We start from the raw sequence: 13,741 nt of genomic DNA, 5'->3' as shown, positions 1-13,741 counted from the left end.
GTCATAATTTGGGTCTCCACGCCTGCCTCCACCAGAGCTCCGTCCACAAAAAGAGGAACCGAAGTGAAACCGTACTTGTTCCAGGAGTGGCCCTCGTCAAAACTCACCCTGGGTTGGAAACAAGTAGATGGAAGAGACAGCTGAAAATAAGACCACACTATTTTGCAACCAGTTTTCAGGTGATTAAATTCTCCTCTGTATCTCCCTTTCTGGCAGTTTGGATTATCAACAGGTATTAATCTTCAGCATCTGCCTATATTATTATGAGATTTGATCAAAACTGCATTTCCTGGCCCAGGTACAGACAGCACCAAGAGCTGCACAAATAGTTCAACATCTCAGAATTGAAGGAAAAAAACCACCCAGGCGGGAGAGCTTAGTGGCTGGAGTGTCATTTTTCAAGTACTCAGAATGGAACCCGAGGTTCAATTTACAGCACAATCAATTCAGCCTCTGGAGTCTCTGACACAGATAAATTCAGTAGTGCGGGGTTTACCCTATGGGAGGGGAGGTGTATGTCTTTCAGATCAAACCTTAAAAATAGCCATTTCCTATTTGTTCAGAATGGATGAAGTGTCATTTTCCCTCCCTGATGCCACTTTCAGGGGCTTTTAGGGACGATTATTGAGTGCCTGATGTTCTGGGCAACACTGTTCCATCTTTCGACCAACAGTAAGAGGAAGGTCTGGCCCTTTGTGGACACAGCATCTGAAACTCTTTAAAGGGATGCTGCTAGTGGAGAGGAGTTGAGCAATCTTGAGCAGTTGCTTCCTTCCCTTTCTTGATATTATCGAGCTCCCTACTGCCCCTTGATTTAACCGGAGGACAAAAGCCCAAAGACCATCTCCTCTGAGAAGCTTTTCCCAACACTCCTCCTTCCCCAAGGCAGCTTCATTTGCTTCTTTTTCTGTGATTCTTTTTTTTTTTTTTGCGGTACACTGGCCTCTCACTGTTGTGGCCTCTCCCGTTGCAGAGCACAGGCTCCGGACGCGCAGGCTCAGCGGCCATGGCTCACGGGCCCAGCCACTCCGCGGCATGTGGGATCTTCCCGGACCGGGGCACGAACCCGTGTCCCCTGCATCGACAGGTGGACTCTCAACCACTGCGCCACCAGGGAAGCCCTGTGATTCTTTTGGCCTGGTTCTTAATTTTTCTCTGACTCCACACACAGGATTCTGAGTTCAACTGTAGAAACTCTATTTTCCTATAACACCCAGGCCTTCCCCTATCATAGTGCTGAGTGACGACTTCTTAACTCATCTTGAATCCCTCCATTCAACATTATAATCTTGGGAATTCAGGGGTCACATATGTCTTGTGCATTGTTTGCCCCCCCCCCCCCCCACCTATCGCCTACATATCTTTATTACAATGCTTCTTACCTGATATTACATACATAGTTTCAAAAGATATGTTTGACTCTCCCACTGAACTGTGATCTTTTTGAGGTCAAAGACCATACTGTTCACTTTTGCATTCCTAAAATTAGCAGAAACACTGGCACATGATACTATATAAATGTTAAATGAATATATGAATGAAAAAAATAAGAAGTGATTAAGGAAACTCTTTTAATCCATCCAATAATTTTTCAAGCATTACTTACACTAGCATCCATGAATTGGATGTGAATCCCTGTCCCCATTACTAGTCAACCTACTCAGTCCATTCTCTGGATATTACTTGTCTCTCTATCTTATCCTCTCTTCCCAAATAAACCGATCTTAAAAATTAGAAAGTCAGGGCTTCCCTGGTGGCGCAGTGGTTGAGAGTCCGCCTGCCGATGCAGGGGACACGGGTTCGGGCCCCGGTCCGGGAAGATCCCACATGCCGCGGAGCGGCTGGGCCCGTGAGCCATGGCCGCTGAGCCTGCGTGTCTGGAGCCTGTGCTCTGCAACGAGAGAGGCCACAGCAGTGAGTGGCCCACATACCGCAAAAAAAAAAAAAAAAAATTAGAAAGTCAATATCTTTACCCAGCTAGAAAAACTAGTCTCATGCAACAAGAAGTTTTGTATTTCTGGTATACTGAGGCCTACCTTCTACAAACAAAAAGCAGGCAGAGGTTATAAAAGTTTTTATGAGTTGCTAAATTATCGGTATCTGTCTTGACTTTTTATGAACAACTTTACTGAGATATCTTTGACATACAAAAACTGTAAATATTTAAAGTGTATAACTTGATGCTTTGATATAGATAGATAGATAGATAGATAGATAGATAGATAGATAGGGATATAGTGAAACACTGGCCACAATGAAGCTGGTTTCTGAGGGGGTGGGAGTGAAGGGTGGGCAGGAGGAAGAAATGAGGAGATGTTGGTCAAAGGGTACAAAGTTTCAGTTATGCAATATGAATGAGTTCTTGGAGATATAATGTGTAGCCCGATGATCTAATGTATAGACAAGTCAATATTGTCTTGACTTCTAAGGACTTGGCCATTTCAGCCTTTTTTTTTTTTTTTTTTTTTTTTTTAATAGGCTGAAGGCTAAGTAATCACTGAAGCTGAACCAGAGGAAGTTGGGCAGATCTGAACTGCTTCTCTTGGAAATGAGTTTCTCATTCAAAAGTGAAAACAAGAGCATAACTGGGAATGGACTTACCTTTCATGCTATGTACCCTCCTGGTTCCTAAAATAATTGTAGGTATTTCAAAGTATGTCAAGGCCACTAACTAGTTAAGTCTGTCTGATAAGTCCAGAAGGTATAAAAAGATGTTTGTTTAGTTTTTGGTTTGTTTATTTTGATGACTTTGCATTGATTATTGTCTTGATAGGGAGAAGCCAAAGTGGTCGAAGACCTCTGTCCTTATCTCATTCTCAGAGTTTCCTTACTGATGAAGGTCAGTGATTAACATTAGCAGAAAAACTTGCAGTTGAGTGCCACCACATCCCAGGGAAGGAGGAGCCTTCACACCACTGCCATTAACAGGGCAGAGGACAGTCATCTTTACTTTATACATGAAGATAAGACACAACAAAGTAATAGAAACAGAGGGGCCATCACAGCTTTCTGAGCTCTGAGTTCTAAGATGTAAGCTCCAAAGGAAAACTAAGCCCAAGGTGGAGAGATACGGTGTGGAAGATAAAAGCATGCTGTATGAACTGAATCCATATGGAAGGAGCAAAAGCATGGATCAGATGGAAGAATGGGATCAGCAAAAACACTAGGAAATGCCAACATCCAGGTGGAAAGGCTAGCATATACAATAACCAAAGTCTAAGGATGACATAAAATTAGCATAGGCCAGGGGACGGTTCTCCAGAGCCAGGGTGAGGAATGAAAGCTGTACCTATAATTTATGGTCAACGTACCACTAGGAAGCCCAGGTTCGTGCTATTCAGATGACTTTCTGAGAACAGTAATTTCTAACACCCGAATATTTCATGCTGAGATAATTATTAAAACCAAAACAAAACTGCCAAAGAAACTCCAAAAAAATACATTATAAAATTTAATCTCTTTCAGAAACTTGGGTCTGTCATTTGTGAGAGCTATTCTTTCAGATGACTAGGAGTTTTTAGATGTTCTGAAGTAACCGTATTGAATGGTAACCCCACGGAACCCACTTTCTCCTCCTCTATTCAATAGCACATTAATGGCCAAGACAAAGGAATCAGGAAGCCCTTATTAGGCCGACAGGTGAAATTGAAACTGATAGGACTGCCAGTACTCAGGGAGACAGGGGTAAAGTAACAATTGACTTCTAAATAGTGACAAGACAGGACTATAGAACCAAAAGAAAAGAGAATTCACCTAGCAAATATTTATTGACATCTACCATGTGCCTGGTTGGCAGTGGCCACTGTTCTGGGGATATAGCAATGAACAAGAAAGGGAAGGCCCTAGCTTCAGTGGAACTTACATTCTAGTTTGAGGAGACAAACAATATGTAGATAAATGGATACAAAAAAATATGTTAAAAATAAGTGTCATGAAGACAGTTCAAATAGAGGGATATGATAGAGAGTGAGTGAAGCTACTTTGTATTGAAAATTTAAACTGAGATCTGAATGATAGTAAGGAATTTGCTATGCAAAGACCAAGGTGAGAGCCATTCTGGAGGGCAGACCTGGTGTGAAATGAAGTTGCTATATGGGAAGGACAGAAAGATGGTTGGTGGTTGTAGATTAGTGGGAAAGGGATTAATAGGAGGAAATGGAGTCAAGAAAATAAGGCTGGGCCAGATTACAAAGGACCTTGTTCCCAGCTGAAATGGGAGAGAGATGATTTGATTTAACCTTTACAGGATGGTTTTTTTGTGATGAATGGATTGTCAGGCCCCAAAGTTGATGCAAGGAGATGAATCGGTGGGGGAGGCTTGGCAATTATAAGAGACCAAGTAAGAGAAGGGGCTTGGATAATGGTTTTAATAGTGGACATAGAAAGGGATGAAAGGTTGAGGACATTTTTACATGTAAAGTCAATAGGATTTTTAGGCTATTTTTCCAGATGAAGTCAATAGGATTTTGCTTGAACAAAAGAGAGAAGTCACAGACAACATGGTTTTGGGGGGGTTAGGCAACTGGGAAAGGGAAATGTAAGGAACAGGAGAAGCAAAGCTTTTTGTTTATTTGTTTGTTTCTGTTTGGTCCACGTCAAGGTTGAGATGCTTTTTGGATTTCCGTGTTGTAACACTGTCAAGAGGACCTTTGGATGGATGGATCTGGATTTCTGGAGACAGATCAAAGCCAGGGATGTAGATTTGGCAGTCACTTATAGGAGAGGACCAACTTAAAGCAGAATGCTTCATTAAAATGAAAAAACAAAGAGCCCCACAGCCAGAGAAAGGAAAAAGAGTAACTAATTAGAAGCTCAAGCTGAAAAAAAAAAAACCCAAAAACCAAAAACCAAAAAACAAAACTGAGGTGATTGTCAATCACAAGGTAAATATATGCCAGCAATGTCCCTACTGTGATAATCAAAGGCACTGTGAGTCTAGCGTGTGTTCACAGACAGGTAACATGAATAATAAAAGAAATTATCCTTCCACCAGATCCTCAATACTATGTTCAGTTTCAATCATTGTAGAAAACTGACAATCAGTGTGATTAAAAGTAAGAAACAAGTTGTTCTAGAAACAGGTTATATGATTTGAAGATAGCTTGGGGGAAAGAAGAATAAGAGCTGAATAATTTACCATCACCTTTTAACTTTTTTAGTAAGAAAGCTTCCAAATAGTTCAACACACAGAAATAATTCTATTGTTGCCTACTGAAAAGGGGTAACATCTGTGAATGAAATCAGAGAGAATGTGGATAGACGCATGAAAGTATCAATTAAACAATACAGATAGAATAAAGTAAAAAAAGATTTCTATTCTCATAATTGTTCTAAAAAGGAAAGTCAAATATTTGAACAAGAATGTAAGCTCCCAAGTACTTTGTCTCGTCCTTTGGTATATCCCAGCCCCTCTACTAGTGCTGGATAAATAGTATAGGCTCAATGAATATGTGAGAAATAAATGAACAAATGCATGCAATCTGTCTTGAATTGTGTATCTGATCATTTCCCAGAACTTAGAAAGCCTAGACACAGCCATCTCTTGAGGTCCTTTACAGGTGTAGGACTCTAAAAATCGCATGCATTTCTGGAGCTGACTTACTCTGCATAGGTCTGGGCAGCAGAACAAGGACTGATGGACAGAAATTACAAGTAGATTCATTATTGCTCAGCACAAAACAATCTTCCTAACAACTAAAGCCAATATACAGGGTGGAAACTCATTCAAATTGGTCAGCTCTGTGCCGTCCTGGTGAAGTGGGGTGTCACTCTTAGGTGTCACAGAGGTATCTGCTGTAGTATGTGTGAAACTAGACTACTTGCCCTCCAAGACCCTTCCTTACTTCAGGAATTGATGACTTTATAATATTGAGGTAAGAGGCACTAAAAGGAATAGAATCTTCCAAGAACGATCAGAGTCCTCCCCGGAACACTCTAGCACAGAAATAGGGTTATAATGGCCATTGAGGATCAATGTTCCTCCCTTTGGTGAGGTGCATTGCTCTATTTTTTATTATCCCAACCGCATGAGGTGATGGCATTGTAGCCACACAGAAGTCCTTCAGAGTAGCACATGCACTTTCGCCTCTCAGAGGCACATATTGGCTGGAACTATTGTTTTCATGTGAATGTTTCTATGAACAAAATGCCAGTGTTCACCACCATTTACAGAAGAGCAAAGGAACAAAAACGGCCAGGTGATGTTGGTTTTAGTTTCCAAGAACCTCCCTTTGAAAGGAGACACTGACAGCTTGTCAGGGCTAAGCAAACAGTAGGACCCCAGTTTACCGTCCCATGAGTAGCTCTGTCTATTGTGAGTTTTCATTACAGCACTGCATTCCATGGGGCACCATTGTTCATTTCACTCTGATGCTTCTAAGGTACAAAGGTAATACTGGTAATACTGGATGGAGGGCTTACCTGAAATAGCACTTAGGTTCTAATCTCAATGCATCTAAATGTACATGGTCACAAATGGATGGGTTCATTTGTATTGTTGTTTTGTCTTCATGCATATCTAGCTACCTATTACTTCAATTTATAGGAAACAGCATGCCTTGTTAGCCTAGCTAACGTTTCCCCAGCTTTTCAATTATGATTCTCATTTTCTCTGAAAGGCGATGTACCTATTATTTAAATTCGAGAGCCACTATACCCTTGTGGGAGAGTGGGTAGGCCACTACCTTTTTCCTATGCAAATATATATACATTTGTATATGCTGCCAAAATAACGTCAGTGAGTCTGAGACCTACTACAGAAAAGAACAATGAACTGATCACTTAACCTTTCTTCCACTTCAAATGAGCTCTGTGTTTACCCTGAAGGTTGTAACTTGATTAGAAGCTACTGGTGATGAAGAAACTGCATTTGAGTTTCACAAGCTTGCAATTCATAAGCCAGCCAGAGACAAAATCAGTCAAGAAGTTTATAAGGAAACACTGATGATAATGATAACGTCAGGCCCTTACAGAACACTTCCTTAGCCTCGAAAGATAAGTACAAAATGCACAGGAAGATCAGCTCGGTGCTTTGTGACCACCTAGAGGGCTGGGATAGGGAGGGTGGGAGGGAGATGCAAGAGGGAGGGGATATGGGGATATATGTATACGTATAGCTGATTCACTTTGTTAATACAGCAGCAACTATCACAACGATGAAAAGCAATTATACTCCAATAAAGATGTTTAAAAAATAATAAAATTAAAAACAAAAAGAAGAATTCCTGAAGGAGTTAAGTGCCACTGTTGTCTGCTAGCGCACACACTCGGTAGCTGGCACTTAACCGTCACAGGGACTATTTCGGAGAAGGGCATATTCATAGACAGGCAAGTAAGCAGAAGTCGTGGGTGGTATCTAAGTTCAGGGAAGCATTTGTAGCATTTATGATAAATGACAGCATCAACATCCTTTAAATGGAGAAAATTCTATTTCCAAAGCTTAGTTTGAAAAATCATCTCGAATCCTTTGTAAATTGAAGTAGGTGAACAAACGGAGGGCAGCATTATCATTACTATTACAGGAGGAAACTCAATGGGAGGCAGCTGTTTTTCGGAGCTCAATAAATATTTTTTACCAACAAAAGAGACAGTTCATGGAATAAGGGGAAACTCAAACTTTGCACGAATGCCTTTGAGAGGCGGGATTTGATCCTACTTACATATCCCTGAGCGAATACTGATTTCCCCAACTTGGATGGTTTCCCTCCAGAAATTCCTAGACAAGTACTCCTTCTAGAAGTGATCAGGCCTCTGGAGAGAAACCACTGCAGAACAGACTGAACGGTCAAGATGTTAAGGATGCTAAGATCCGCCAAAGCCAAAACTTTCTCTATTCCTCTGCCTCATGCCAAATGAGCTCTCCTCTCCGTCACCAAAAAGAAATAACAACAATAGCAAACTCCTGTTTTCCTTAGGACAAGGCAACTTTTGTGTAATCTAAAATTCAACCATGAAGTGAGCGCTAAGTCCCGACCACATGAAGGAGAGAGAGCAGGAGGGCGACAGTCTCGGGTGAGATGGGATTGCCACCGTCTTCTCCCAGGACTTAAGGGGAGGAAATCTGCCAGCTGTATCTGTCTGCAGGGCATTTATCAATTATGTCACTGAGATTTAGATAGAGGTGCTTAGAACGCAATGATAACGACTAAGGAATGTTACTTTTCTTGGTTAAAAAACAACAAACTTGTCTTAAGAGTCAAGCTGCCCTCCCTGAGTGTGTAAGTCCTACTCAGTCCTCAATAGAGAGAACTCTTCTCACCGCAGAGAGAGGTCTCGGTAGAAGGAATTACCTACACAGAGGGAGGGCGGGAGGGAGGGAGAGGCAAGAGGGAAGAGATATGGGAACATATGTATATGAATAACTGATTCACTTTGTTATAAAGCAGAAACTAACACACCATTGTAAAGCAATTATACTCCAATAAAGATGTAAAAAAAAAAAAAAAAAAGGAATTACCTACAGATTCAACCTGAACCCCTTAAACTGGCGTTTAAGTTCTTCTGAGGCCTACCCACCATTACTTATTCACACGCTTGATTCCAACCACATACAGTCTACTGAGTACTCCCTACATCTCCTGAATTCCAGGCTTGGTCAGAGTTTTCCCTTCCCTTGGCTTTCCTCCCATCACTTCTCCTACTCCCGGAATCCTTTTATCAAGGATCAGCCCTCACATCACCGGCTGCACAAAGACGCCCTCACACACCGGCGCGGGGTGGGGGGGCTCTATCCGGCCTCAGGATTCCAGCAATGCACACAGTCAGCATCCTTTCGTAGACATTGCTTAGGTTTCCGGTAATATGTGGACTGTCTAAGTTCCTTATCTTGACTATGATCTCCCAGAGGACAGAGAGCATGTGATAAGCCTCTGTGTACTCATTAAAGTATCTGGAAAATTGGCAGGTGAAAGAGAAGAGCATCCATGATAGAAACCCAACTTGGTGCTGCAAGGTACTAGCTGTGTAGCTCTGAGCACAGTATTTAGCATGTCTGCATTTTAATGCTATGATAAAAAGAGTACCCACAGGAAAATGCATAGGGTGGTTTCAAGAAGTAACTTAGGTAATTCATGGAAAGGGCCTAGAACAGTGCCTGGAATTTAATAATCCCTGAGTAAATGCTGACTATCATTACTATCAAGTAATTCCACTCTTCTGATACTACCCAAAAATTATAAAATCAGTAGTAAATGGATGATAAACAATTACATTAGGATCTTCTTCAAGCTCATGCTTGAGTTGGCAGAGCACTGTTTGTGTGTGTGTGTGTGTGTGTGTGTGTGTGTGTGTGTGTGTGTGTGTGTTTTGTTTTTGTTTGCTTTTTTCTACAAACGGCTTTAACTTAATCATTGGCCAAACTAAGAGAAACTTTAGATCCTTGCCAAGGTGGCTGAAGCTTGAATTTGGTACCTGGGGATGCTAAGCTGATTTTTTCTTTTCCTGATTACAAACTGATGCTTCTAAGTAAAACTCTTACTCTAAAAGGGTGAGTCTCCCAAAATCAAGGGCCTGGGAGTTATGCCAGCATCCATCTTCCAGCCCATGGTGAATCCCAACAACTGTATTCTAGATAGCATTTCCTCTACTACCAAACATTCACTCTTTCAAATATTCATTCTGCTGAATTTGAAGCCTGAAATTCTTTCCCTTCAGGGTATAAACATACACGATACTTATCCATCCTCTGCCAAAAACAAAAACATCATCATCATTGTTATAATCATCATCATCATAATATATTCTCACTCAACTCTTTGTCTTCCCTGGAGGGTCTTATACATACATACACTCAACTGCATTCCAAATCTACTTTCTCGGGAAGAATTATCTACATTGTCTCTACTTTACTTCATTCTTTATCATTCATTCATCTATTCATTCATATATTGCACTCCACCTTTCAACCCCACCTCTCTTGTGAATCTACCCTAACAAAGATCACCAATGACCTCTTACATTGCTTAATTCTAGATTGTTTTTCACTCCGTAAAATCTATTCTGATTATAGAATTTGGTGCTATTGATCACCCCTTCCTTCAGCATCCATGAAAACATTTCTCCTGTGTTTTTATCTTTTTTGGCTATTTCTCCTTAGCCTCTCCTATAATTTCTTCCTCTGCTCTGCCTGTTGGTATTTAACAGTATCCCACAGGAGTCCCTGTTTTCTCCTTTTCGTACCCACTTTCATGAGGCATGCAGCCTACTGACATGGCTTTAACTACCACCTAATGGCTAGTGACTCCACATCTAAAGTGTCATCCCAGACCTCTCTCCCGACCTTCAGATGAATGTATCTGACAACTAATCTTCATCTCTGCTTGAATATTCCTAGATATCTCAACTTCAACTGGTCTAGAACTGAACTTAGTATTTGCTACATGCACCTAACCCTCTTCTTACAGCCATGTCCAGCTCCTGTATTTTGGATTGTTAATCTTGGCTGCTTGAACCTGAAGGTCCTTCCTGCTCATTTCTGGCTCATCTGAGCACCCATTCCTACCGCCCCACTGTATTCATTATACTTCCCCATCTAAATCATCTGGTCTGCTACTGTTACCAAAGAGCTGGATGATGTAATGTACATCAAATGGATGGATGGATAAAGAAATGGATGAAGAAATGGGTAAAATGGGTAGAAAATCATGCAGAATAACCTGTCCCAACCTTTTCCACTAAAACGTTGCTCATTAATAGGGCAGGGAGCTGTCCTTACCACAAATGCCTGACTGGCAGAGGTGTGTGTTTCATGGCCACGAGGGCGCCACCCCAGTCTAGGAACCAGACATTGTACTCTTCATCAAAGATCTGGAACGACAACAACAATAACAATCATAGCAACGCCTTACATTTGCATAGTGCTTGACAGTTTACAAAGTTTTTCACATATATTGTTTCATCTGGATTCTGCCCCTTCCAACAACCCTATCAGGAAGTTTGGCAAGTAATGTCATCCCCATTTAATAGATGAGGAAATGGGCTTGTAGAGAACACATAATTGTCCCTCGGCTATTCAAATGGCATTTCCAGGGCTCTTTCCCCTAGTACCGTGAGCCAGTGTGCCACAAGAGGTTCAGGCCACAAGACGCATGCTCAGCTAGATAACTCAATGGAAAATATGACTTCAAAAACTTCCCCTCTTTTCATCTGAGTAACTTACTACTCAGCTTTCTCTTTCTCATCTTTTCAAATGAGACGTTTGCTAATTTATAAATGGTGTCTTATAAACATTTATAATGTTTATAAATTATCTATGAACTTAAAGGACAATTCCTTTTAGACCTGTAGACATTATGATCTACGTGTTGACTGAGTTCTCAGACTTAGCCACCACCTCCTAAGTTCCCATGCAAGTTGGATGAAGACTTAAGTTTAGTGCTAGGGGATCCTCACTCTAAATGCTCACTGGGACACCATGCTTCCTCGGACCCAGAGTTACTGATCCTTTGGTTTATTTGTCCATTACCTATTCACCCATCCACTCACTCATTCACTCATTCAGTGATGCATCCATCCATCTACACAGGCATTTACTAGGCACCTACCATGATGCAAGTCTCAGAGCCTTAGTTTAGACCTAACCCCACATATAGCAACACTTCTACAGTTTATGACTTTTAAGTCTCCAACCTGAGACAGGAAAAATATTTCTCCACCAGAGAACCAGTTCTCTCCTCTAGATCATCTAGATGAAAGTGGAATTGGAGACTTCCTCTGGCTCTTAACCACTAATGGTGGCTCTTACAGCCTGGATGGAGGGGTTGGGGTGGTGGGTTAAGTGAGAAGTAATAGAGGGGTAAGAAAGTATAAGTAGACTTAAAAGGGAGAGAACAGGAGTGGTGTCTCCTATAAACATGCCCCAGGCAACACCACAGAGGAAAGTAAATGGACTCTCAGGCCTAAACCTTTCAATCGGTTTTATTTCTCATACTTGCCTTTAAATGCCCACACTAACGGTGAGCCTTAATGCACAAAAGACTTAAGGGATATTCATTTCTATGTCAGATATAAACATAGACTCTGAGCCTGTAATGCTAGCTTTTCTCTCCAGAGCTCAAAGCCACATAACAGAAACACTGGACTGAAAAGTCTGAGGGGTAAGGACTACAAGAAGATTCTTGGCACTGAGGAGGAGAGAGAAGTTATTTTCTTCACACTTTCCTCTCTGTTGTATCATTTTGACCACGGCTAACTCTTGCCCTGTCCAGCAATGTAGTGGAAGCTGGAATCCTTAGCTGTTTGGGAAAAGAGAAAAGAAAACCAAAGTAGTGACAACATAAGGAAAGAATGTAACAGTGGCCACCCGGCCAGGTGAGCTATTTCTTGTGTTGGAGGGACAGTGGTTAGTCTGTTGGGAGTTTCTAGACCAGAAGAGTTTACATTCCAGTTGCTACCCCATTCGGCACTTGTAAGAGAGTATCTTATATTTTTAAGGTATGTTCTTATTTTATGTGTCTGTTCCTCATCTACTTGATTCCCTTGTGGGCAAGTATCTTAACTTATTCTTTGTTGTAGGCCTTACAGTAGTTGATATAGGACTTTTGTGTCTAGTACGTCCTGGGTAATTTTTTTTTTTGACGGTGGTAGTAGTGACAGTGGTGGCAATGGGGCTGGCGATGATAATGTTGGTGATGGTGATGATAATCTTCACTAAGGGACCCAAACAGAAGCTTGTGCAAGTAGATTTCAGATGGTGGCTTCACCTTCATCGCTAAGACTTTTAGTGCTCTTCCTTCGTCTTCCTCAGATAGAAACCTTCTCACCTTTAAGACTTAGTAAAATGTCACCTCTTCTTCTGAAGCCTTTCCCAGTTTCCCCAAGGAGAATCAATTCCTCCCTCTTCTCTGCAAGCAAATAATGCCACTGAACTAACGCAATCACTCTAAACTACGGTTAGTTAATTTATGAACCTGTTTCCTCTGCTTAATTCTGAGCTCCATGAGGAAAAAGGGACTCCAAAGTATTCCACTGCCTACTCAGGTTTATACTTGACACCCAGTTGACATTGTATAAATCTGTGTTGTCCAATAGAGTAGCCACATGAGACAATTTAAATTTAAATTGATTAAAATAAATAAAATAAAACATTCAGTTCCTCTGTCACACTAGCCACATTGCAAGTGTTCAACAGCCACATGGGTCGGTATAGATGCAGAACATTTCCATCACTGTTCAAAGTTCTATTGGACAGTGCTGCAATAAAACGTTTGTAAAACTGAATTAATTTTTCACGTGGTCATGTAACTACTAGGCTGTCTCATACTTAATAAAAGATGGGCCTACATAATACTGAAGCCATCACAGACTTCCACAGCTTTGCTGGTCTTAGCATTCTACCTCCTTCCTCTTGTAGATAAAGAAACAGACCCAGAAAGGTAAAGAGACCTACTTGCCAAGACCCCGTGGCACATTAATGATAGAAACTGTTTTACTGGCTGCATCTACTCACACCGGCATGGTAATTCGCATCTGGTGGCTGTTCCATACATGTTGCTGAATGAAAGAATGAACAAATTGGGAAAATCCCAGTTTTTCTTATGCCCTGCCCAGCTCTTCCCATTTTACCCCATTGCCCATCTAATCTGCCAGCTACATTGACCAAACAGAAGAGCTGCTTCAGGTTTTTTGCACCCAAAAAGTCATAACAAGCCTGAGAATCTATAAGAAAGATGTTGGCAGAACTTGCCCTAAATGGCTCCTCCCTGCCCCCGAATCTCCCAGTTACCTGTCTCCATGTGTTGCCCCC

The 13,741-nt window shown here is 41.4% G+C and overlaps 1 protein-coding gene across 1 annotated transcript in view; it reads right to left on the bottom strand.

Annotated features, from left to right (window-relative positions):
- Positions 1–13,741, bottom strand: part of SORCS3 (sortilin related VPS10 domain containing receptor 3) — a 616,865-nt gene that overhangs the window by 71,843 nt on the left and 531,281 nt on the right. The window contains 3 exon segments of the mRNA XM_007470447.1: positions 1–108; positions 10,712–10,803; positions 13,721–13,741. The exon segment at positions 13,721–13,741 is cut by the window's right edge and continues 15 nt beyond it. Coding sequence (XP_007470509.1) covers positions 1–108; positions 10,712–10,803; positions 13,721–13,741 — 221 coding nt within the window.

Source organism: Lipotes vexillifer, unplaced genomic scaffold, assembly GCF_000442215.2.
Source record: "Lipotes vexillifer unplaced genomic scaffold, Lipotes_vexillifer_v1.1 scaffold916, whole genome shotgun sequence".
In the NCBI taxonomy this organism is placed as follows: Eukaryota; Metazoa; Chordata; class Mammalia; order Artiodactyla; family Lipotidae; genus Lipotes; species Lipotes vexillifer.
This window is presented reverse-complemented; position numbering and strand designations above follow the sequence as displayed.